Below are 27577 nucleotides of genomic sequence, written 5' to 3'. Positions count from 1 at the left end.
AGTATCAGCTGAGAAGGAAGTCTTCAACTTTGGCAACCTAAAATAAAAAGTGACTCTCAAATAAAATATGCTCAAAGATCAATATGTGGCCTTTTTAAAAAGGTCACATATTACAGTAAATTACTGTTAACTAATATTAACTACATTTTCATCTTTTAGAATTTATTTTCTCTGAATTAAATCTAACATCAATTACTCAGTTTCAAAAATTATCATGGTTTCTAGACTGGATGCAGAAGTAAAGAAGCTAGAAGACTGACAAAGGGTATCTTAACATCTATCTAAATAATCTAAAACATGGGCATTTTATCTGCAAAGGCATCTGAACTGGTTCACGGAATCTTAAATATTCAGCCTTGAAAGGGCTATAATTATACCCCATCTAACTGGCCAGATCAAAATCCACAAGGTCAAGCCTTAGACCCTCTTACAAGCAAAAAGTGCAAATTAAAATTGGTAAAAGAATACAAAATTGCATTCAGATAGATTTTCTACATTGATTTTCAGGGGAATGGAGCTATGCATTTGATGACATATGATATTCTTGATACATCAAGTATATTCTATCTCTAAAGCCTAAAAACTATGGCTAGACCCTACTAGAAAAATGATACATTTAATTCTTAGCATAGGATTCCAAAATGCCATCACCAAAATAAGTGACTCAGCCCAGAATGTTTTAAAAATTACAAAATTAAAATATTCAAGAAAATGTGTTTGCCAGTTCATGTGGCGTCAACTGTTATTCTCAGCTTCCATGCCATATCTCCATTTATAAATGATAAACTTCAACTCTACTTTAGAGTAGGAAGTATTTTTAAATGTTGGTAGGTGTCCCTATAACAAAAATGTAGTTTAAATTACAATATGGTTTCAGTAGGAATGATGGGCTCACATACTGTTTTTAACAGCTAACTAGAAGGGGGAAAAAATCCTTTAACTTTTTCAGACAGATGCTTAGCTTATTAATTTTCAACCTCTCTTCTTTTCTAATATGTGCATTTAATTAACTCTGCTAAGAGAATAAGAGGAAATTAATGGGATTATCTCAGTAAGTACAAGTGTTTGATAAAATTAAACATCCATTCATAATTTTAAAAGCTCTCTATAAACTGGGATAAAAGGGAAGTCCTTAATCTGATAAAGGCTATCTATAAAAAACTTAAAGCAACATCATACTTAAAAATAAAACACTGAAATATTTTTCTTTGAGATAGAGGATGAGACAAGAATACCAGCTCTTATCACTTTTATTCAACATTGTACTGGAGGTCCTAGCCAGGATGGAGGAAATAAGGGGTACAGAAATTGGAAAAGAAGAAATAGAACTTACGTTTTTGCAGAAAATGTGACTGCGCACATAGAAAATTTTGTAAATGTTTAGAAAATTTTGTGCACTATTGGAATGAATATGTGGGTTTAGCAAAGTTGTTAGAGCATACATAGAAGTCAACTGTATTTCCATATACCATCAACAGTCAGAAAATAAAACTTTTAGAAAGATGCCATCTAAAATAATATCAAATGATCAAATATATAGAAATAAATGTTACAATAGATGTGTAAAATCTCTATGCAGAAAGCTATTATTAAGAAGAAAATAAGTAAATAAATAAACAGAGATATCATGTTCATGGATTAAAAGACTCATAATGAGGCTGGGCACAGTGGCTCATGCCTGTAATCTTAGCAAGTTAGGAGGCCAAGTTAGGCGGATCACTTGAGCTCAAAAGTTTGAGACCAGCCTGAGCAACATGGATAAATCTTGTCTCTACAAAAAAATACCAAAAAATTAATGGGCATGGTGGCATGTGCCTGTAGTACCAGCTATTTGGGAGTCTGTGGTGGGAGGATCACCTGAGCCAGCGAGGTCGAGGCTGCAGTGAGCCATGATTGCATCACTGCACTCCAGCCTGAGACACAGAGTGAGACTCTGTCTCAAAAAAAAAAAAAAAAAGACTCATAATGAAGAGTTGTCAGTTCTGCCTAAATTGATCTGGAATCTGAAAGGCAGATTCTAAAATACAAATGGAATGCCAAGAACCTAGAATAGATCCGATTATCTTGAAGAAGAAAAACTCGATAGGACTATTCACAATAAACAAAAGGTAGAAGCAATCCAAGTGTCCATCTATGGATGAATGGATAAACAAAATGTGGTCCTATACATTATATATACATCACACTATACATCTATATACACACACACAATGGAATGGAATATTATCCCGCCTTAAAAAGGAAGGAAATGTTGACACATGCTACAACATGGATACATCTTGAGGACCTTATGCTAAGTGAAATAAGCTAGTCAAAAAAGGACAAAGACTATATGATTCCACTTACATGAGGTATCTAAAGTAGTCAAATTCATAGTCAGAGAAAGTAGAACGGTGTAACGGGTTAAGGAGAGAGGGAAATAGGAAGCCATAGTCTAATGGGTACAGAGTTTCAGATGGATAGTAGTAATCATTGTACTACAATGTGAATAAACTTAATGCCACAGAACTGTAGGCTTAAAAATGATTAAAATAGTAAATTTATATTATATGTATTTTACCACAATAAGAAAAACCTTGGTAGGAAATTTGCTCTACTCGATTTCAAAATTTACCATAAACGTTAGTAATTAAAATATTGATGTTGGTACAAAAATTGACAAACCAGTAAAACAGAATAAAGAGTCCAGAGACAGACCCTCACATTTCCGGACACTTAATTTATGGCAAAAGCATTTCTTCCATTAGTATCTACATATTTTTTCAGATTTCTTTTTCAGGTATGGCAGGTGAAAATACCACATTATAAGTAATACAAATTATTTTTAAAGTGTTGCTTATTTTATCTTTATATCATTTTTAGCTTATATTTTATGTATGTTTTATAATCTATAAATATATTTTTACAAGTAAATATACATGCAGCAGAGGTACACAATAAAATGATTTGGGGTGTGCTATAATCTGAATGTTTGTGGCCCCTCAAAATTCCTATTGGAATCTAATCCCCAACGTGTTGGTATTAAGAGGTAGGGCCTTTGGGAGCTGACTAGGTCATAAAACGGAGGCCTCATAAATAGGATTAGTGTCCTTATAAAAGAGGCCTGAGGGAGCCTGTCTGCCCCTTTGCCCTTCTGCCATGGAAGGACACACAGAAGGCACCATCTATGAGGAACAGGCCCTCACCAGACACAATCTACCAGAGCCGTGATCCTGGACTTTATAGCCTCCAGAACTGTAAGCAAGAAACTTCTGTTGTTTATAAATTACCCAGTCTAAGGTATTTTGTTATGGCAACCCAAACTGACTAAGACAGGGTGCATAATAAAAAAAAAAAGTTTGGGCCGGGCGTAGTGGCTTACGCCTGTAATTCCAGCACTTTGGGAGGCTGAGGCGGGCAGATCATGAGGTCAAGAGATCGAGACCATCCTGGTCAACATGGTGAAACTCTGTCTCTACTAAGAATACAAAAATTAGCTGGGCGTGGTGGCACGTGCCTGTAGTCTCAACTACTTGGGACACTGAGGCGGGAGAATCACTTGAACCCGGGAGGCAGAAGTTGCAGTGAGCCCAGATCGCGCCATTGCACTCCAGCCTGGCAACAGAGCAAGACTCTGTCTCAAAAAAAAAAAGTTTGGAGTAATCATTGCTATAAGAGTTATACAAAGGAGTCTCTATTCTCAAGAACTTGTAATCAGAAGACAAAAATCAAACTATGAAAGTCATACAACACAATTTAAATAACAAGTCAAGACAACAATAGATACAAGTCACAAAGCAATTAACATGATTAATTGCCAAATTAGTTGTTAAAGAAAATAAACACAATAGGAGCGAAGAGAGCAGAAAAACCACTTTTAGCTTGGGTAACCAAGGAAGGTTCACTGGAATACAACTGGCCTCTAAGAATGCATAGGATCTGGCCAAGTGAGGGGGCAATAGTTATGGGCAGAAGGAGAAATAGTTATGGGCAATTGTCTTTAAGTAAGGGCAAAACCTAAGAGACAGGCACTGCTAGACTGAAAACTCTAAGAAGAAAGAGAACGCATTAAACCCTGGATCCCTCAGTGTCCAGCGGCATACTTGCTGGCACATAGGAAGTACCTGAAAGCTATTTCATAAATACTGAAAGTGAGCAAGGTGGAGCTGGAGTGCACAAGGTCAAACAAGTTACAGAAATGTCCTGGACTGTTTGCTATTCCAACTGTGGGAATGCTGGTAATTATTACTCATATTAGTAAATGTTATATAAGAGATCCCCAGGGACAAGGCCAACTTAAATACCATTTTCATACATTCAATGTACAGTGTTATTTTATAAGAAGTAATTTGTATACTAAACACTACTAATTTTCCGATGAAAATATTCCTGTAAACTTTTTAGGCCACTGTTTTTATGCCTTGATCCAAAGCATGTCCTAAATGGATGTGCTGCCTATTCCCTGAACTCTGGGGCTCATATTTTATATTATTTGCATACTATTTATCTAAATCCCATAGAAATTCCTGATCCATATAGGGAAGGCCTAAGGAGTATTTACCGTGGCATGCCCCAGTAGCTCAGATTCTCAAGGGAATCAACTAGCAGAGCTTTGATCTCACCCTGATTAGCTCTCATGCTACATGCTTTATTTATGTTTATATATCAATAATGCCTCACACTTACTTGGTGCTCCGTATATGCTTAACTTATATAAAAAATAAAATAAAAAAAAAATTTGAATGAATATGGAAAGCACAAAAGCAGAGTAAAGGAAAGAATAGATGGAAAACCAGCAGGGATGGGGAGATAGGGAGATGAGGAGAAGAAAAGAAAATGAAAAAGCAGAGAGAATTGTAGTAGGAAACTGATGACAGGGTAGAGCCAAAAATAGAGAATGAGATAAAGAAGAGTGGGGAAGAAAGGAAAAGGAAGAATTAATAGATTCTGAAGTGTCATTAAAGGATTCCCTTTCCTGTTACTCAAAAGTGCTTTCTAAAGATAGAAAAAAAAAGTTTTTTATATCTTCAAATTCTTATATTGAAATGATTATGAAAAGACTTAGCATCTGCTATATGAGCATATCTGGAACTATAGGGTAATGGGATAAGTGTGCCATCCACGTATTTTTGGTTGTTAGGTAGTTTGAAAGGATTTCGTTCTTAGACTGCCGCTTGAGATGCTACTGCTATACATTATAAATTCTAAAGCCTCGTGCAAGTTAAATAATCTCTCTCTTCCTCCGTGTTCTCATCTGTAAAATAAGGATAACAGTCATGCTCCAGAGAGTTGTTATGAGGATCCACTGATTTGGTGCACATAAATAAAGTCTTTAGAACAGTTCCTGGCACACAGAGAGCACTCGCTGTCACGAGTATTCAAAAGTACAAATTGCAAAACCAAAAAATAAGGAGGAGGAGAGTCTATCTCAAACACTATTTTCCTTAAACCCTTTACTTTGCTGGGGCAATAATTTTCAGATCCAAAAATCTCAATTGACCTCCTCGCCTCTTCATGGGGCTACTTCACTTCTTCATTCCACAGACAAAAATTCTGACGGGGTCCAACTGTGAAAAGACTTAATCAGAGCAGTAAAATAATTTTCCGGTATCCTAAAGCAAATCTAATGAAGCCCATCATGCCTCTCATGTTACACAGCAGGAAATTTACTGGGAAACAAAGAGAAGAATATCAAGATGGGACATGTAAATTGGCTGCAGAGCAAGCAGAGATTAGAAGGAGCCATCAGAGAAACAAGGACGGGAAGCATCTAGTCTAGGTCAGAGGCTTTCAAACTTTTTTGACACATAAAAAGAAACTTTTATATCACCATTTTATATCACCATCAGTAGAGATATCTGTACTGAGTTATATATATATACGTGTGTGTGTGTGTGTATGTGTATATATATGTGTGTATGTGTTCATATATAAATTGAAAACAAAATTGTTAAGCAATGATATTTAGCTTTATTACATGACGTGTACTTTTGTTCCATTCTCTTCTGTTTTTTATGTAAATCAAGACCCTCTAAAATGATTTCATAACACACCTAAGGGTCACAGCTATCAGTGGTTTGTAACCCACAGCTCTGTCCAATACAGTCTCACAGAAGGTAGCTTCCTGGAAAATGAAGATAATAATACTCAACTCCACACTTGGTCAAAACTATTTCTTGAACACTTCATTCAGTTCTAGGCGTTACACTTTAAGAAGTATAGAGACTAACTGGATCACATTCAGAAGAAGCCAAAAAAGACGGGGAAGGACACAAATCGCATGATAGAAGCAAAGGCTACATGTTAGCCTACAGAAGAGAGAAATATCAAACATGATAGCTATCTTCACTCACATGCAGGATCAATTAAGTTTGTTCTATATTGTGACAAGGGGTAGAAGTGGCAAGGAAAAGGGTTTCAGGTCAAGGTAGAAAAGCACTATGTAACAGTATTAGCTGCCCAGGGGGCTGTGCTGGGACTCATGGAGCTTCCACGTGACTGGAGATATTTACAGACAGCCTGAACAGTCACTTGGCAGAGAAGCATTAGAAGGGGTTCATAGATCACATGGTTAACATTAGAATGTAACGCTTTCCAATTCTGAAATTCTATAATTCTGGTGTAGATTAAAACAATAGTATACTTTAATATGACTACTAAAGCTAACACTAGTTCTTTATTAAGTTTTTAATAAGAAATGAATTCTACCATGAACCACATGAAACGAAGTTGAAATGGCAAATTATATTTTCTTGTAACAAGAGAATGTAACAAAAATTGGCAATGTGCCTATCATAGTCATTAAAAATCTTCATCAGTTACAATTAGAGAAAAACTGAAATGTTACCCAAATCACTGGCATAGTATTTAAGATTTTCAATTTAGAATATATAACTATATTACAGCTTTAATAAGCAAACATCAAAAAAGGTGATCTTTAAAATGTACAGAAATAAGAGTATTTACAAAAGAAGATTGTATTATAAACATTCTCTCCTTGCCCAAAAGCCATTCATTGGTGTGTGTCGATTTTATGTGCATTTTATACCTACAAAATAAATGTATAAATTCTCTCCTTACCCAAAAGCCATTCTTTGGTGTGTGTATACATATGTAAAGCATGCACAAAGTAACAATGTCCTCTCTGATTTTTTACTGATCCAACTAACTGAAAATTTGAGCAATCTTCAGAAAAGTTTTTATTTGTATAACCATCTACCATATTTATTTTTTAAAAAACAGTATCTCCAATTATCTAATATATAGTTAGGAATTACTTATCAATAACATACTACTGTCACCCCTCTGAGATAGAATTCTTAAGAAGGTCAACTCCCGGACTGTTAGAATACAGAAACCTTTCTAGAATCGTGCTATTCAAAGACAGCAGGTCCATGGACCAGTTCTGGTCTGTAAATTATTACTAATCCATAATAAGAAAAGCACAGAAAATGAGATAAGAATTTTAAAACTTTTACAGCAATGTGTAAAAGTAATTTTAAGTCTGATGAATCTAATAAAAGAGTCAAGCCTTGTATTTCATGTCTTTTTCATTTCATTTTTCTAGCAATTCATTTTTATATTTTACAAAAGTATCAGTTGGTGACTGACTAGATTTTTTTTTAATCTGCTCTTCCATCAAAGAGTTTGAAAAACACTTTTCTAAAGAATCTTTAGATGCTGAAGGTCCTTGGATATGAAGATAAGCTGCTTTACTTTGATGTCTTCTAATCTCCCTATTCATCTTGGTTTTCCCACAACAGTAACAAACATTAATTTATTTCTTTCCAAGTGTTCTTTTGATATCTCTACTAAGTTGACAGCAACATCAATATAGTTCACTGCCTAAAATTTATCATCAGGTTATCTGTCTGACTGCTCAGAATCCGTAACACTATTTCATTTTCATCCAGATGTAGCTCCAACATATTCTTGGGTTCATTCCTTGCAAGAAGATATTAACAAATCTGACAAGCCAGTTTGAAGGGGTCACCCAATCTTGCAACATGATTGCTCGCATAATCTGTGGTTGTCTATCCTTTGGAAATACTAAAGGGTAGTATGGCTCAGTTTTAAACCCCAGACCTTCTAAAGAGACCATCTAAAGTAATGGTCTCTTGCATCCTGAATTCATGCCAATCTACCTATACTTCCAATCTTCCATTTGAACTATATTGGTTCTCAGAATCCTTTTCTGACTTACACACTCTTTTAATTTCTTGAGTAAATACATACAAAGATAGATACAATAAGCATATTTATCAAAACCTGCCAATGACAATTCCAAAAGATACTTTTATGATGCAAAAACATGATAAATACTATTCTTTAAAAATTAACTACATTGTGCTGTGCTGTAAGAAATTATTCCACAATGCCAATAATTATATCATTAGTTTTAGTTAAGATTTGCAAAGTCATTCAAGCTTCCAACTCCTCAATAACTTTAATAATGGAAAAAACAGCAACAAAAAAAAGAATAAGGAGTCTGCGAATGTAGTTCAAAAAACAAATCAGTGACAGACTTAAGATAACTACATGTGTTTAATTTCTGCCCCAGTTCCAACAATGAAACTGTTTTCCTTTTACATACCCTAGTAATTGTTCAGCATTCCTTCCCAAGGTGGGAGACTCCACAGCCTTGGTTCAATGTTTAGATCCCCTAAGGCCAGTTTCTGGAATTAGGCATGGTTAAACATTACAACAGCACAGAAGAATGGCTATTTTCTTTGAGTGGCTAAAAGCTTGGGGATTAGTGGATATAGTGTAGGCAAAGTAGTGGTGTAGGTTTTGTGAAAAGAAGAAGAAAAGGAAAAATACATGGAGGAGGCACGTCCTATTCCTATTCAATCTCAACATGAGCTGGTTTTTATTTTTTATTATTAGATTTGTTTAAAATAATATAAATGACTGATAGTGGAAAACAGATCAGATCTAGAACAGTTATGAAGAGTCTGGTTAGGACTAGTTAGGAAAAGAGATGGAGTGCTGACAGTACAGATAGAGAGAAATGGATGAACTGGAGGCCAAACAGCTTCTGAGAGCAGCTGATGAGGCTTGAAGAGAGATTTATATTTCAAGAAGTAATGATACCTTGAAGTCCATGCTCAAGATTGTGATAAGGATTTAGTTTCAGTATCTTATTTTATTTAGGAGCCCACAGCTGTAGGCTTGCCTCCATTTTTCTTCACCCTTCCTTTTCTATAATCTTTTCTTCTCCCCTGCTTTCCTCGTCCTATCTTATTGTCCTTCCTCTGTCTTCATTCTTTCCCTTCAAATCCACCCCTTTCCTTCTTGCCTCCCCAACCTTCTCCTTTGGTTACACACAATATGGAACTGAAAGAATTTTAAAACATTTATTCTATGCATGAATAGTTCTTAACTAAAAATCCAGAGGGTTCAAACATGTATATATATTATACGTTTGCAAAAAGACATGTAATAGAATGTGCACAATGGCACTATTCAAAATGGACTAAAACCAGTGTATTAGTCTGTTCCCACACTGTTAATAAAGACATGCCCCAAACTGGGTAGTTTACAAAGGAAAGAGGTTTAATTGACTCACAGTTCAGCATGGCTCGGGAGGCCTCAAGGAACTTACAATCATAGCAGAAGGGGAAACAAACACATCCTTCTTCACATGGCGGCAGCAAGGAGAAGTACCAAGCAAAAGGGGAAAAAGCCCCTTATAAAATCATCAGATTGCATGAGAATTCACTCTCTATCACAAGAACAGCACCCAGGATTCAATTGCCTTCCACCGGGTCCCTCTCATGACAGGTGGGGATTATGGAAACTACAATTCAAGATGAGATTTGGGTGGAAACACACCCAAACCGTATCAATTAGGAACTACTCAAATGCCCTTCAAAAGTACAGTAGATAAACTGTGGCATGTTACACAACGGAAGACTAGTTGCTCAGCCAGAAAAATGGGTGATCTACAACTATCTGCAACAACAGAGAATACCACAAACATAACACTGAACAAATGAAGCCTCACACAAAATGCCATTTTGTGCAGCAAAAATTCCATTTATTTATATATATATATATATATTTTTTTTTTTTAATATATTAACCTATTTTGTTAAAGTCAGGAGAGCAGTTATCCTTTCATTGGAAGAGGGGTCAGTGACCAGATGGGAGCACAAAGAGGATGTACAAGGTGCTGATAATGTTCTGGGTTTTGGGTGCTAGTTACACAAGTCTGTTCAGCTCGTGAAAATTCAATGCATTATATACTTACTTATGATTCAGTGTACTTTTCTGAATATACACTATACCTCAATAAAAAGTTTTTAAATTTAAAAATCAATTAGTTTAAACCTTTAATGTCTAGGGGAGGGAAGTAGCAACAACTAACCTTTTTTGTTTCTCTGATGCTTTCTAATGACTTTTTTCAACCTAGGAGACAACTGTGATACACCCCTGAACCTGACACCACGACATTACTTTCAGATTCACAGTTTTATACTAATTGTGCCAGGTCCTATGCTAGGTAGTGGAGACAAAGCTGTTATGCCAGATAAGGGCCCTATCTCCTCTGCTAATGGAGACAGGCCTAAGAAACAATAAATAAAAGCGTGAAATTGGCAATAGGACAGATTCTGGTACAGAAAATAACCAGGGAGAACTGTTATAGATAGAATGGCTTAGCTATGCAACCCTGAACAAGTCACATAACTTACTTGAGTTTCAGTTACCTTGTATGCCTTAAGAGATTATTAGACAGATTATATGTGACAATACCTTTCAAAGCACTTACATTACAATGAAACATTATTAATGATAACAGCTATTGTTATATTACTGTCCTTACTGCCAATATAGAGCTGCTTATGTTAACCAATGTCATAGCATGTTCTATACATTACTACCATAATCATAACAACGAGTAATATTTTATAAGTCACTAATTCTCAATTAAAAAGCTTCTACTATGGGAGAAACAGGTGCATCGGTGAATGGGTGTCCTTTGCCACAGGAGGGGATACTAGTGATACAAAGGTCTGGCTCAATTTCACCATAGCCTTCTCTGACCTTTCTAGCGAAGAAAGCACAGAAAGATGATGCTAAGAGAGGAGCAGGCTAGAGAAATTTAACCAGCTGGAGAACATATATGAAGTACCTCAAATTTTGTCAGAGTGAAACTTCTGTGCATTAAAAGACATTATCAACAGAGTAAAAAGGCAACCTATGGAATGGGATGGGATGCTTGCAAATCATATATCTATCTGAGAAGGAACTGATATTCAAAATCCATAAAGAAATCATACAGTGAATACCAAAAACACCTTTTTAATGGGCAAAAGACAAATAGATGTTTCTCCAAAGAAGATGTATAAATGGCCAAGAAGTACATGAAAAGATGCTCAAGCCTGTAATCCCAGTACTTTAAGAGGCCAAAGTGGGAGGACTATTTGAGCTCAGGAGTTCGAGACCAATCTAGGTGACATAGCAAGACCCTGTCTCTACAAAAAATAAACAAATTACCCAGGTACGATGGCACATGCCTGTGGTCCCAGCTACTCAGGAGGCTGAGGTGGGAGGATTGCTTGAGCCCAGGAGGTGGAGGCTGCACAGTGAGCTGTGATCACACCACTGCATTCCAGCCTGGGTGACAGAGTGAGACTCTGTCTCAGAAAAATAGTAATGATAATAATAAAGATGCTGAATGAACATCAGTAAACATTAGGGAAATACAAACCAAAACCACTGTGAGATACCCCTATACAACCATTAGGATTACTATTATCAAAACAAAAACAAAGAAAAACAGAAAGTAACAAGTGTTGGTGTTGATGAGGACGCAGAGAAATTAAAACCCTTGTGCCTTGCTGGTGGGAAAGTAAAACAGGGCAGCCTCTGTAGAAAACGGTATAGCACACAGCCAAAAAAAGAAGGAAATCACATACTTTGCAGCAACATGGATGCCGCTGGAGGCCATTATCCTAAGTGAATTAACACAGAAACAAAAAATCAAATACCGCATGTTCTCACTTATAAGTGGAAGCTAAACACTGGGTAGACATGGACCTAAACATGGGAACAATAGACACTGGGGACTCCAAGAGAGGGGAGGAAAGGAGGGAGGCAAGGGTTGAAAAACTACCTGTTGGGGCTGAGCACAGAGGCTCACGCCTGTAATCCAGCACTTTGAGAGGCCAAGGTGGGTGGATGGCTTGAGTCCAAGAGTTTGAGACCAGCCTGGGCAACATGGCGAAACCTCATCTCCAAAAAAATACAAAAATTTAGCCAGGTGTGGTAGCATGTGCTGTAACCCCAGCTACTCAGGAGACTGAGGTGACAGGATTGCTTGAGCCCAGTAGGTTGAGGCTGCAGTGAGCTGTGGTCATATCACTGCACTCTAAACTGGGTGACAGAGTCCCATGAGACCCTACCTCAAAAAAAAAATTGTTTTTAAAAAAAGAGAACCTACCTATTGAGTATTACTATACTCACTACCCATGTGACAGGTTCAATTCTACCCCAAACCTCAGCATCACACAATATACCCTTGTAACAAACCTGCATATGTATCCACTGAACCTAAAATAAAAGTTGAAATTATTTTTAAAAAAAGAAAGAAAGAAAACAGTATAGCAGTTCCTCAAAAATTTAAACATAGAATTATCATACGATCTAGCAATTCTACTTCTGGGTATATACCACAAAAACTGAAAACAGGGGCTCAAACAGGTATTTGTACACCCATTTTAATAGCATTATTCACAACAGCCAAAGATAGAAGCAACCCAACTGTCTATCAGCAGATGAAAGGGTAAACAAAGTGTGATATAGACAGACAATGAAACACTACCTAACCTGTAAAAGGAAATTCTGACGCTACAATATGGATGAACCTTGAAGACACTATGCTAGCTGAAGAAAGCCAGTCACAAAAGGGTAAATACTGCATGATTCACTTACATCAAGCGAGGTACCTCAAGTAGTCACATTCAGAGACAGATACCAGACTGGTGGCTGCCAGTAGCTGGGGGAAAGGAGATATGGAAGTTGTTGTTTAATGGTACAGAGTTTCAACTTGCAAAATGAAAAAAGGTTTGGAGATAAACGTCTCCAAATGCCACATTTCTGATGTACTTAATGCCAAAGATGTGTACACTTAAAAATAATGAAAATTATAAATTTATGTATATTTTACATTATAAAGCATAATGTGCCAAGTCCAAAATTGACCCAATGTGTAATTACTGAACCACAAACACTTTTAAATAATGTTTTTTAAATGAAAAATTCAGGAGTCCACAGATGAAAAAAAAAATCATTCTGAGGGCATTACACCTACTTAAAAGCGGAACATCAACATGTTCTCCAAAACTTCCACTTGATTCAAGGTTTGTTATCAATAAACTGGCAAGAACAAAGGTTGAGATAAAAAACCTTTTCGGAAAACAAAACAAAACAAAAAAGATATGTTTCTCAAAAAGTCAAGAGAAGCAAGGTCAGTGGGATAAACTTAACTTTCATAACATGCCATTAGAAAGATAACCAAATTACTGAGGAAATGTGGCCCTGAGACGGAAGATTACAAAATTAATTCTGAAGCAACACGGCACCAAAAAGTAAAACTATTCAAGTAACACGGAAGCTGAAAAAGAGGCTGTTCTACATTTCTATGTAAGCATAAGGAAACTTTTAACGTATGAGTGATGGTATAAGAATAATTAATTTGGAGCCCTAAAACAAATGTATATGCATATTAACCTGTACTAAGAAAAACCCTCACCTATCTTCCAAACTCAAAGCACTTTGTAAATTTGTCATCCTAATAAAACAAAAACTAATCCAAAAATACTACCTAAAAATTGTACACAATAGAAGGGACAAAAGACAACAGTGGGAGTGATTTTTTTTTTCCTTTGAACATTGTAAAGTGCAGCCAGGAATAGACTAGATGAATTTTCTACTCACTTTTCTTTACGCATTAGACTAGATACCTCCCTTCACCTCTTCCCCTACATCAACCTCCATACCAAATGAAGTCACCCTAAAATGAAGTCATTGGAGGGCATGAAAAGCCCAAGATCAGAACCACCTAAAATCCCAGACCCAAATTTATCCTGGCACTTACTACCCCAGACTCTGGAAGCCTAGTCAAAGTTCCCAAAGTGATTTCAGACTTCACTGGGTTAAGGCCAACACCACCACTTACAATCTTAAGTACAAAATACAAAAGGCCGTAAAACACCATATGCAAGAGCACTTTGTAATGTCCAAAGGCTCATAAACTGTTAAATTAAAATCATTTATATTACTGTATTATACTATTATGATCACAAAAAGTCTAGACAGGCAGCTAGCTACCCAGGGTAAAGATCTAAGGGAAGAGAAGAATATGGGCTGGCATATGAGGAGCACAGGGAACCTGTGTTTCCTTCTGGTTAGCAATCCCAAGGAATATTTCCTGATGGACATCCTGCCCTCAGTAAAACACTTAAAATATCAACACCATGCACTGTTCACTGAGTTTGCAGATGTTCTGGTACCTAGATAAACACCCTAAGTTCCAGGCGAAATTCTTGACCATCTATGACCCCACACACTGGCCACACTAGCAGAGTTCAACAGCCCACCGCTTATGCCCTTCATCCTCAGACAGAAGTCCCTGCACTATCTAACTTAAGAGGCTTCTTCAACCCTCTGTTAAGAACTGTTGCATGTATCTGCTCAAGACAATCAGTGTTCAATCTCTAATGACTGTTAAAAACTCTTAAGTTCTATCTGCTAAAACAGTTGCCATCTTCATGCCCATTCATTTTTCAACCTAATCAAATATTCTAAGTTTCATCCACCTGCAGGGTCAAAGTAAGCCATGGTGATTTTTCTCCTGCCTCCGTAGACTTGTAAAAAGCAATGAACAAGGACAGAAGGTTATCTCAGAATGAAAAATCTCTGGATCTCCCATCCATTTCTGCTACATGATTTCTCTGAGTTTTGTTAGATGAGAGTGAGCTCCTGTTTTGCTCTGCTTGCCTGGGTCTTAGTCAATAGTTCCTGTGATACTGCTTGCACGGACACTCTTTACAGACTCCCTGATTCTAAAATAACAATGTGACAACAATAACACAGTGAAATAATGATATATCATACTACATATTATTTATTATATGTAACATACAATATCACTCACCATTGTTGAACATTATGACCACGCACTATTGTAAGTGCTTTATATGAATTATCTCATTTCACCCCCATAACTACTCAATAAGGTCATTAATGTCATCCCCCCATTTAAGAGAAAACTGAAGCACCGAAAGGTTATGTGACCTATCAAGGGTCATTAAGCTGTAAGCAGTAGAATTAGGATATAAACTCAGACCTCACTGACTGAAAAACCTACATGCTTACCATCACATTATCCTGCCACACAACCCCTCTAAAGATAGCTCCCTGTGTTCCAACCCCTGTCCAATCTGACTTCCAGCTTCTGCCCATACCTGACCCTCCCCAGTCAAATCTTGCTTTATTTCTTCTGGTCCTGGCTATTTTTCTTTTCTCCAGAGTCATCTTAAGTGTTCTGATAAAAGATTGTTGAACTATTGAGTAAATTTTCCAATGTATCTTCTGATTCTACTTCAATCTAACTTCTATGTTTGCTTTCATATATGCCAATAAACAACTGAATTCCTACACAATAGCAGCTAAATGATAAAATATCTAGTAAAACAGTTAACGGTAAGTATGCAGTACAGAAGAACTGCTTTAACGGTATTGATTGCTCTCTAGGTCTGCCATACAGCTATTATTTTAGGTCTTCCCTTCCTGTATTGAATCACTTATTTTCTTGTTTTACCTTCTTGCTTTGTTGGAACATATATTCCACTAGCATCCTAAGAAAGGGAGAAAAGGAGATAAACTTTTTGAGTTCTTGAAAGTCTGAAAATGTCTAGTTTTAAATTTGATTGATAATTTGGGCAGGTACAGAAGTCGGCCCAACAGACACATTGTCATAGTTCCATGAATGCAGTATGTTCTCTTATTTTTATAAGGATATTAATTATAGCTTTAAAGAAATTCTTCTGTACCTTGCATTGTCTCTGTTTTGCTCTCTGTCTTTCATGTTGATAGCTTTCCTCAGACTGATGATTTCTGGCTATGCATGTCTGTTAAAGAATGCATCTCTTAACATGTAAATTTGAAGCCCTTTATACATGGGTGGAGTTGTCAATGACTGAGCTTCACTGTAGTGTTATCAACAGCATCCTGGCCTTTTTATTGGAGGATTGCCAGATTGATTATCTGGAGGTCTTTCTCTGGGACCATAAAATAAAATGTGCCCATATGGATGCATATATTCCTATGTATCAGCCAAATGTTAATTATTGGGCCAAGAAGCATGCACATTTAAGACTTTTGATGTAACGCAGTCCCCCCTTATCTATGGTTTTGCTTTCTGTGGTTTCAGTTACCCTTGGCCAACTTTGACCCTGGGTCAAGAAAAAGCAATGTTTGGTCTGAAAATGTTAAATGGAAAATTTCAGAAACAATTCGTAAGTTTTAAATTGCATGCTGTTCTGAGATTGTTCTCACACCTTCCAGCTCTGTCCCGCCTAGGACATGACTCATCCCTCTGTCCAGCATAGCTGTCTACACTACCCACCCGTTAGTCACTTAGTCGCTGTCTTGGTGATCAGATCAACTGCCACGGTACAGCAGTGCTTGACTTCAAGTAATCCTTATTTTACTTAATAAAGTGCGTCAGGAAAGCACAAGAGTCGTGATGCTGGCAATTCAGATACACTAACAACAAGCCATAAAGGGCTTCCTTTAAGGAAAAAGGTAAAAGTTCTTGACTTAATAAGGAAAGAAAAAGCAATCATATGCTGGTGTTGCTAAGACCTAACACAAAAACAAATCTTATATTCATGAAATTGTGAAGAAGGAAAAAGAAATTTGTGCTAGTTTTGCTTTGCACCTCAAATTGCAAAAATAACAGCTACAGCATGTGCTACGTGCTCAGTGGAGACAGAAAAGGCATTAAACTTGTGGGTGGAAGACACCAACATAAACATGTTCTGACTGACGGCAACAGAGTTCCATCAGAGGTTTCAGGCATCCATGCAGGAGGTCTTGGAACGTATCCCCTAATGATAAGGGAGGACTACTATATTCATATATTTCATGATTCAACTTAAATTTCACTTCCTCAGAGAGAGCTTCTCTAACCTTCACTTCTTAATTTGCCCCTCATCAGGGTAACTTCCCTTCATTTATCTTTCTCAATTCATTAAAAAGAGGATTTTTTTGCTAACTAAATTATGGTATGTTTCCTAATGAAACAGTAGACAACTATTTAAATGAGGTTACAAAAAGGTATGTAGAACACGGGGTTAAACAAGACAATTTTTAAGAATTAGAACAAGATGGAAGGGGGGAATTTGTCCTACTGGCTATCATGACATTTCACAAGACTGTAAAAGTTGAGAAAGTATGGAACTGGCACAAGGACAATGAGTTTGACCGACCAAAACAGAAAGCCTGGCAACAGGCCCATGTGTGATATAAACTTGACATCCATGGGCAAGGATGGCCTTCTCAATAAATGAGGCTAGGTCAACCAGTTATCCATATGGTGGGGGCAGGGGGCACTATATCTCTATCTCACGCCATATTATACAAAAAATAAATTTCCATTTAAAGACCAAAAAAGGAAACAGGAAAACTTTAAAATTATTAAAGAAAGATGTGTGACTTTTGGATAGGCCCAGATTTCTTAAAACTCTCTCACTCTCTCTCTCACACACACAAACACACACATGCACACACACACACACGCACATGTGCACACAGGCACATATATCCAAATCTAAAAAAGAAAATACCGTTGAATGTAACTTCATCAAAATCAAAACTCTTGGACGTCAGGAGCACTAAAATAAGAATATATGCCACAGACTTTTTGCAGATATTTGTAATACATGTAATTACCGAAAGATCAATATCCAAAATATATAAAGAATGCTTTAAAATCTATAGAAATATACAAACAATCCACTGAAAAGATGAACAAAGAATATCCCAAAGGAAGAAATCTGAATTGCCAATAAGCATATTAAAAGACTTATTACAATAGCAATCACAGAAGTACAAATTGAAACCATAATGAGATACCAGGTCACACCTCATCAGCTTAGCAAAAATGTAAGTCTGACAATATCAAGTACTGGTGAGGCAATAGAATAGTAGAAACTCATTTCTGATGGAAGGAAATGTATACAATCTGGTAATATCTAATAAAATAGAAGACGTATACATCTTAAGAGCTAGTAATTCTATTTCTAAGAATATACCTTTGATGGGTAGCTTTCAAATTTTTTGATCATCACACATATTTTCATTATGACCCAGTGTACGCATACTTATTTAACTGAAATGAAAACTCACAAAACAGTGCTTATTCTTATTGTGACACATTCTGAGAGTTTCCATTTTGTTCTCATTCATTTTTTAATGTTGGGGTGACTCACTCAATTGATTTTACAACCACTAATGGGTAAATACACTCAGTTCCAAAAAACTGTCCCAGAAAATATTCTCATACATATTTTCCCGTGCACATGTGAGAGAATGTTCACTGTGGCACTCTTTATCAAAAAAATAATTTAAACAGTGTAACAGTCAATGAGCAGAAGAACGAATTTAAAATTAAGGGTATATTCATACAATGGAATACAAAATACTAGTGCAAAAGAAAGAACCAAAGCTGTAAATATCAACACAGATAAATCTCATTAACTTTATACTAAGCAAAACAGGCAAGATATAGATGAATATATATAGTATATCATTTATACAAACTTTTTAAACATGCAAAATAATACTGTTGAGGAATATATTTATGTATAATGAATATATAAAGTATGAAGACAGGCACGGGGGAAAAGGGGAATGAGATCAGGGAAAAGTACAGAAAAGTCAAGTGAACAACTAAATCTAAGTTATTAAAAACTGCCCATCTTCAGACAACATTGGGCACAATCAAGGTGGTACGGCCATAGACAAAAATTAAACTATTGCCTCCCAGGGCAGCAGCTTCCTTCCAGACACAAGGCTAATAAAGATTCAGATTGCCAGCTAGAGAAACTCATGCAGCCTAACTGAGATCAGTCTGCAAAGCTTACAGCACTCATCCTTTAAAACTGTTCTGTCTATTTAGTAATCAAGTACTTACACTGAGTATCTATTTTTAACTAAGTAATGAAATTCAGAACATGGACAAAAAAAAATGCAATAGGTAGTTGTGGGCGGATGAGATGTCACAGCAGATGCCCCAAACACAGCCATGTGCCAGTAAGGTTGAGTCACTGCAATATGCTGAAAAAAGATACCGAGGCTCAGCTGCCACAGGTTGCAGTGAGCCTCTCTGCTTTCCTCACTGTTGTATTTGCCAGGCATCATTCCAGAATGCTGAACAGACACTCAGACATTTTCAAGATTAGAAAAATCACTAAAAATGACAAAATATGGCATCTTACAAATAGCACATGCTTGTGATCAAATTAACACAGAGCAAAGAACTAATAAACATGCAGTAAGCTCATGGAATAATTCTCTAAAATTAACAATTTGGTCCCTTCAGATCTCAGTCTATATTTTACCTACAAGAGTAAATCCAGTATTAGATAATACACTTTATATAATTTCTCTTTTTTTTGAGATGGAGTCTCGCTCTGTCGCCCAGTCTGGAGTGCAGTGGTGCTACCTCGGCTCACTGCAACCTCCACCTCCCGGGTTCATGCCATTCTCCTGCCTCAGCCTCCTGAGTAGCTGGGACTACAGGCGCCTGCCACCATGCCCAGCTAATTTTTTGTATTTTTAGTAGAGACGGGGTTTCACCATGTTAGCCAGGATGATCTCGATCTCCTGACCTCGTGATATGCCTGCCTCAGCCTCCCAAAGTGCCGGGATTACAGATGTGAGCTACTGCGCCCGGCCTACTATAATTTCAAAAATGTCAACTCATTTCAGGGAATGTCATTAAAAAGAATTATGCGTAACAGAATGTAAGCAATACACTATCAGGCCAATAAAAATCCTTACAAACCACAAGAACAAACCACTCTGATCCCCAAAACAAGTAGTTTCTCAAGGAAAACATCTAACTCATTCATTCATCCATTCAAATCCTACTTACTACATTACATGTGAAAAGTACCAAGATAGACCTTAAGGAGGTATAAACATAAATTAAACAAGAACTTGGCCCCTAAGATACTGATGGCCTAGCAATGGGGTTTAGAAACATACATAATCTTAAGTAAGGTAGAAAAATCTAAGTACCATTAGAGAAATATATATGAATTGCTATTTAAAAAAAAAAAAGAAATAAATCTTGCCTCGATTAGGTTCTTGCCTATTTCACCTTTGAACCAGATCTAGAATATAGACACTTAGACCTTATCTCTTCAAGGGCAAGTGGCTACATGTAATAACAAGACTGGTTCTTGTGACCTTCAAAAATTGTCTCCTAATTTTATACCTTTTATATATACTGTGTCCTACAGGGTATACCTCTTTGAGTTAATAGAAATTAGACATGTAGATCCTGCCTCTCATAACTGTGCCTGCTGAAGATCTAAAAGAAACGTAAATGCCAAAAGTGACACACCAAAAAGAAGCCATTCTTTTCCCTAACTCTGCCACTGTTTTGTTGCAGAAACAACAAATTCACACTTCGGCTGATGGAAGGATTGAAGAAGGAATTGTTAATGAACTTCTAAAGAATTTCCCTGAATCTTTCAGACGAGTACTACATATAAGGCATCAATAATGTTCCAGATTAACAAGGCCTTTCACATCATTTTATGAATGTGGGTAGAGATATTTTTCTTTCTTTTTTGCAGCTAAAGAAAGTAAATTCCATACATATTAAATGTCATTAAATACAATTTCACATATTTTTCAGGCAGTTAGTCCAGAAAAAGCTAGGACTAGGCCAGGCATGGTGACTCACACCTGTAATCCCAGCACTTTGGGAGACCAAGGTGGGTGGATCACCTGAGGTCAGGAGTTTGAGACCAGCCTAGACAACATGGTGAAACCCTGTCTCTACAAAAAAATACAAAAAATTAGCCAGGCGTGGTGGCAGGCACCTATAGTCCTAGCTACTCAGGAGGCTGAGGAAGGAGAATCGCTTGAAACCAGAAGGCAGAGGTTGCAGTGAGCCGAGATCGCACCATTGCACTCTAGCCTGGGCAACAAGAGCGAAACTCCGTCTCAAAAACAAAAAAAAAGCACTAGGGCTAGTGGATTCATTTCAAATTTGTCATCAGATTCCACTATTTGCACTTAAATCTTCAACTGTTTATTCAGGAATTTGAGAACACCCAAAAGGGAATCTGTGAAAAAGAAGCAACAAGACTTCATGCTGATAAACGCCAACTGGTTTCTCAGGATACTGATACAAAGAGTAAGAATCTCAGGTTGATATCATTTTACATATACCAGTCACCAGTCAGCAGTCCACTAGCCATCAGGCCCCCGTCAGGTCTTCAATACCTCTGAAAAGAATGTCTGTGACATGCTAAAAAAGAAAGATTTATTTCTACATCATATACATTCATGTCAATGAACATTCGTGGTTGATGGGCTGGTTTTATTTTTTTTCTTTATTTTTGTTTAGAGAAGGGGTCTAGCTATGTTGCCCAGGCTGGTCTCAAACTCCTGGGCTCAAGTGATTCACCCATCTCAGCCTCCTGAGTAGCTGGGACTACAAGCCTGTACCACTGTGCCCAGCTCAGGTTGTTCGGTTTTTTTTAGTGACAGCTTTACTGAGATATAATTTACATACCATAAAATCACTATAAAGTGCGCAATTTGATCATTCTTCATATATTCCCAAAGCGATGCAACCTTCACCACTATCTAATTTTGCAACATTTTTGTTACTCCAAAATCCCACACTCAAGTAGTCACTTCTGATTCCTCCAGCCTCTGGCACCCACTAATTTACTCTGTGTCTCTACGGATTAGCCTATTCTGGACACGTCACATAAATGGAATCATATACTATGTGACCTTTTATAATGAGCTTCTCTCACTTAGCACAATGTTTTCAAGGTTCATCATGTTGTACTGTGAATTAGTATTTCATTACTTTTTATGGTTAAATAATATTCTATTTTTGATATGCCAAATTTGTTTATCCATTCATCAGTTGATGGACATTTGAGTTGTTTTTGCAGGACTTCTGACCTGCAAAAACCTTAGTCATCTAATTTGATTGCTCATTTTGTGGATAAAAAACTGAGATCCAGTGAGAAAATGGGAACTGCCTCTGGCTATACAGACTTAAGACTATCAATGGACATCTGAAATGTCTTCTTTTCTCCAAGCTCACCCCATTCCAATGAAAGAAGAATGTGTTTGTTCCTAGCAGTAAAATGCAAGATAGGATAGGTCCAAAAGACCTGAGGTGGGAAGGAAAAGAAAATAGACAGGATTAGACACAATCTTGTTGAACCAAAGGAACTTATGGAAAGATCAACAGTTTTAAACCTTAAAAAACACAGAAAAAAAGAGATGAGCACAATGCAGACATAAAGATGTTATTTTTAATCAGAGAAGGAAAGAAACATGAACGTGTGGGAAAACCTGAAAAGTTACTCGGAAACATCCAGTGATCCATTTGAAAATCTTTTAATTCTCAGACCCAGAAGAAAAATACACTGATTTAAAGATCCCAGAAAGAGGAAATCAAAGTCAAAACTACAAACTGAGAAGAAATTAGCACAGTAAAGGAAGTACACCACTCTACTTTTTGCAGGCCAAAAATTACAGTGAGGGAAACTGGAAAATACCCTCTTGAGATCTGATCTTGATGACTTCAATTAGAGATGGAGTCCATCTAAAGAAAGCATTTTGTAATTTAGGAGGCTCCAATCTGTATCTAGATTGTCTATAATAATGTGGGAAATTCAGACTGAATGAATCCTATATACGGTCTCTATTTCAGAATCCCCACTTCCTACCACCATTTATAAGCTGGGGAAGTCTGTCTGAGCACCAGGCCTGCTGTTTGACTAAATGGCAAAAATTCTAAACCAGTTAAAAAAAAAAAAAGAAAAAAAAAGCCTAAAAAGTCACTTTCCGATCCCTGGCTTATCTAAGGATGCGAGTTAATTTGTAAATCCCCTAATGTGTATAGTTAACTTCTAGAAGAAAAAAAAAAAATGTTAAAACCTTCTTCTTATCAACTCCACCAGAGTTCTTTCTACCAAATCCTCTTGCCTCAACAAAAAAGGAACTAACCTAACACTAGCAAAATGGATAGCAAATAGTAAATGCTCCATAAGTATTTGATTAATGAAATTGAAGATAGTATCAGATGTTTTCAAAAGAATCCTACTATTCCAAAGAAGTGTCTTAGTTTTTTATCTCACCACTAAAGAACATAAGTCAGTATTCTTATACCCAAGTCTTTAGCTTAGTCAAACAACAGCAAGGTGTGTAGATGGCAAATGGCAAAAGAGTCTATTAAGGAGAAAGATGAAAGAGAATCAGGAATACAGCATTTCTACTTTTACTGCTGCTGCCGCCACTGCCAACACCCCTCCAAACCCAGCACTGCATGCTTGTCTCAGAGTCCATCCTGTTACCCAAATGTTCCCACAGCAACCTCATGGCACTGCCATGAATGGAGACACACAAGGGCACCATTCACTGTGACAAGACACTGACATGCACATTGCTTTGCCTCCTGCCAGACTACGGGATGCAGAGAGGGTGCAGACCGAGGACCTTGAAAAATCAGCTTCATGTGACATCATGGTGGACATGTGTGAAAAGTACTACCCACAGAGAAACTGACATGACCATCACCAGAGATCTTTCACAGAGACCATGAGCGTCCTGTCACCTGGGAAGCAATGGCAGACCCAGCTGACCAGTGCAGACCCAGCTGGACACAAGCTGCTCCAGACCCAGCTGGGTACAAGCTGCTGGCCCAGTTGCTGGAGTCTAGTGAAGAGGACAATATGGTGGGCATCCTCTATGACAAGATGTACGAGAACTTCATGGAGGAGGTGGATACAACAGATAATAAGACCTACCAGTGGAAGAAGGGGCAACTTTGACATACACTAGCCACTAGCCTGAATGCCGGCACAACTTAATCCCATCTGGAACCAGCCCAACCAAGGTAGGGTTCAAGTGTGTGATGGAACTAACTCTTAGAGAAGAGTTTCTGCACAGACTAGGCTTCTATCGGCACATCTGGGTGCCAGACCGGGGCATGGGGCCCTGGCCCAATGATTCCAGGTGCACCTAAGTGGAAAGAGATGGGAAATGGCAAAAGGCAGATGCCCTTGAAAGAAGCAATTCTACCACCTGGAATCTAGGCTGCCCCTACCCCAGCCATCATCTTTGTTATCTATACTGACCAGACTAGACAAAAGTAGTACAGTATATGCCCAAGGAGCCCCAATCATTCTAAAGCTAGCTACCCCAGCCCAAGCCATGGCAGGTTCTTCAGGAGGAGGCCCTGGACCAGGTCAGTGAGATTCCTGGCTGCATCTTTGTCCATACCAACAACTCCATTTGTGGATGCCATATCCAAGAAGGTCCCTGGAACATGGCCCAGGCAAACCTGCCCTAGTGCCCAATGCCTATGCCTATGCCTCCCACAAATCCCAGAGTCCAATGAAATTTCCTCCATCTTTAAAAAAAAAGGCAACATTTCTAGTAAGAAAGTACTCAAAAATGATGGGGATATGTCAAAAGGACACAAAAGCCACTTGATAGAGTTCTCAATGACAAAAAGCTGGAACAACTGACCAACAAAATAAATGATAATAATATTTAATTTATAACCCACAGAGAAAAATAAATACCTAACAATTCATACTGGCATAAGTAAATAACTGAATAAATAAATAACTGAAGGAAAAGGAAGAGTGTTTCTTCATAGTAGAATTCAAATTAATAAATGGGGAAGAATGAGAAAAAGAGAAAAAGCACTCTTAGACAAGCATCAAAGTAGTAATAGAGGCAAGAATCATCCATGGATGCTGAAATTAATGGACAAAAGGATGATGAGAAACCAGATATTTGCAAAGTCTCAAAGCATCTCTCAGCAAAATACAGTACTTAACTAATTACAAGGAGAAAAATCAGTTAACTTTACAGTGATCAAAGTTAACTTAGTAGTAAAAAGGCATATGGACATCATATATTCCCTGATCTGATGCACTGAGGATGGTACAACAACACATCTGTACTACACTTGGGAAAAAACATATTTTTCACTCTAATGAAAAGAAAACATTAGACAAACCCATGTGGATGCACATTTTACAAAATAAGTAGCCAGTACTCTTTAAAAGCGTCAAGGTCATGACAGGCAAAGAAAAATTGAGGAACTGTCACTGTTGGGGAGACTAAGGAGACATGATGATTGGATCCTGGAACAAGAAAAAGGCATTAATGGGAAGACTGGCAAAATTCAAATAAAACCTGTAGAACAATTAACAATATTATAACAATGCTAATTTCCTGTATCATTCCTGTAACTTTTTTGTAAATCTAATTTTGTTTCAGAAAAAAAAAAAATTCTGTTTTTTAATGCAACATTTCTAGGTGTAAGATCTTACTGTTTCAACCCCATTGTGAGAAATGACCCATTTTGACTAGCTTTTATAATTTTCATATTGAGAGTTTATCAAATGATATCAGATTCAGAATATGTTTGTTGCAGGACTGCAGCAAACACAATAAGAAAACAAGCCAATGAATGAAAAACACACTTCTAAAACTCTGATGGCATGCTCTTCACAAAGAAAAAACAGAAAAAAGACATGAACATTCTAGTCATAAAACAATGGCCCAGAACACAAATAAAATAACCTGAAACATAAAATGTCAAGAACTGAACAAAACCAACTGAATCAACATATGATGAGATGATGACTTGGTAGGTTTCTGTTGTGGTCAATTTTTATGAGTCTGGTAAGGAAGGGCTGTCATTAGGTAAAGGTTGAATTGGTTCTGGTACATTCACTGAATTCATTCTGGTACATACCCAGATTTTAAGTCAGTTATCCTCAAACAGTTTGTAGCATCCAGTCCCACTTTTCCATTCCGGACCACACTAGATATGAAAGGGGAGAGCATTGGAGATATTCGGTTCAAGGCCACTTCTGGGGACATTTTAACTTGACTTGTAAATCACCACTGAAAGTAGAAGGAAAGAATGATGATCAGGGCTTACAAATGGACTAGATACAACACACTTCCTGAAAACTGGACAGCATACAGCAGTTCCTCTTGCATGAATAAATAATTCCTTTCCCATCTCTAGTGCAGCCTCTTTCAGTGATCTTCCAGAAGAAACCACCTCACTTCTGCTCAGCTACTCAGGACTGGGACTAAACCACTGCTTTTCAGGAACAGAAGGAACCCCTGAACTACAATTCCCTCTTCCTTCCCAAAGCTGATTTCTACACTGCCACACTCTACTTAAAGCAGTCCCACTCTATCTCACAACTGGCTTGTTCTATTTTAATTAAGTCCAAGGAGCCCTTGCTAACAATCCTCTATCCCAACACAAAAACACACACATCACTGAGTTAGCAATCTCTCCCTCTGTGTCCCCACAAGGAGTAAAAACTTGATAGATAATACCATATAAAACCCTACAACAGGCTAACCTGCTTGCAACTATTCCTTACTAGAAATTATGTACTGCTGATATACCTTTTTTTTTTTTTTTTGGAGACGGAGTCTCACTCTGTTGCCAGGCTGGACTGCAACAGCACAATCTCGGCTCACTGCAACCTCCGCCTCCCGGGTTCAAGTGATTCTCCTGCCTCAGCCTCCTGAGTAGCTGGGACTACAGGCATGCGCCACCACGCCCAGATAATTTTTGTATTTTTAGTAGAGACAGGGTTTCACCATGTTGGCCAGGATGGTCTCGATCTCTTGACCTCATGATCCACCCGCCTCGGCCTCCCAAAGTGCTGGGATTACAGGCGTGAGCCACCGCGCCCAGCCCACTGCTTATATACCTTTCTTAATAATCTTTCCGTCCACAGTGTAGTAAAACTACCTGTTCATGTGATCTCTTCCCTGCAGGAACTACATTTTGAATCCCCAAGGTTTAACAGAAATACTTGGCTCAATAAACATTTTTTAATAAATAAATGAGTAAGGGGACAAAAGTTAGAGAAATATTTCAGTATGGAGAGAAGATAACGTGCCCCCCAAAAAAAAATTTGGTAGGGGAATAGATATAACAAAATCCAAGGGATAGATATAGCAAAAATCTACTTGACAATTAAATTATGAAAACATCACCTATGCAGCTATCAAGAAACACAGACTAACATGGATCTTAAGGTATTTGACTTTAAGGCACTAAGTCCTTACACTTAAAACCACAAAAGTAGAACCAATACATCATATCTAAATTATCTGGAAACTCACAGGGCTGGGGGAGGGAGTACACGAATTCTTCTTAATAGATTTCTAAATGAAAGCCTCTTCCTTCAGAGGAATAAGTCGATTCAAATGATCGTTTCCTTCCTCAATTTTAAAGAATAATGCCACATCAAAAGAAAATTAATTTCCA

The 27577-nt window shown here is 37.4% G+C and overlaps 1 protein-coding gene across 4 annotated transcripts in view; it reads right to left on the bottom strand.

The window, feature by feature from the left end:
• BABAM2 (BRISC and BRCA1 A complex member 2) overlaps nucleotides 1–27577 on the bottom strand; it is a 454732-nt gene that overhangs the window by 424650 nt on the left and 2505 nt on the right. For all 4 annotated transcript variants that reach the window (XM_023217257.2, XM_023217259.2, XM_023217258.1 and 1 more), the window contains exon 2: nucleotides 26030–26181. In XM_023217257.2, the coding sequence (XP_023073025.1) occupies nucleotides 26030–26157 (128 nt within the window). In that variant the 5' untranslated portion in view covers nucleotides 26158–26181. The remainder of the gene's footprint in view (nucleotides 1–26029; nucleotides 26182–27577) is intronic.

The sequence above is a fragment of the Piliocolobus tephrosceles genome, chromosome 15 (assembly GCF_002776525.5).
Source record: "Piliocolobus tephrosceles isolate RC106 chromosome 15, ASM277652v3, whole genome shotgun sequence".
NCBI lineage: Eukaryota > Metazoa > Chordata > Mammalia > Primates > Cercopithecidae > Piliocolobus > Piliocolobus tephrosceles.
This window is presented reverse-complemented; position numbering and strand designations above follow the sequence as displayed.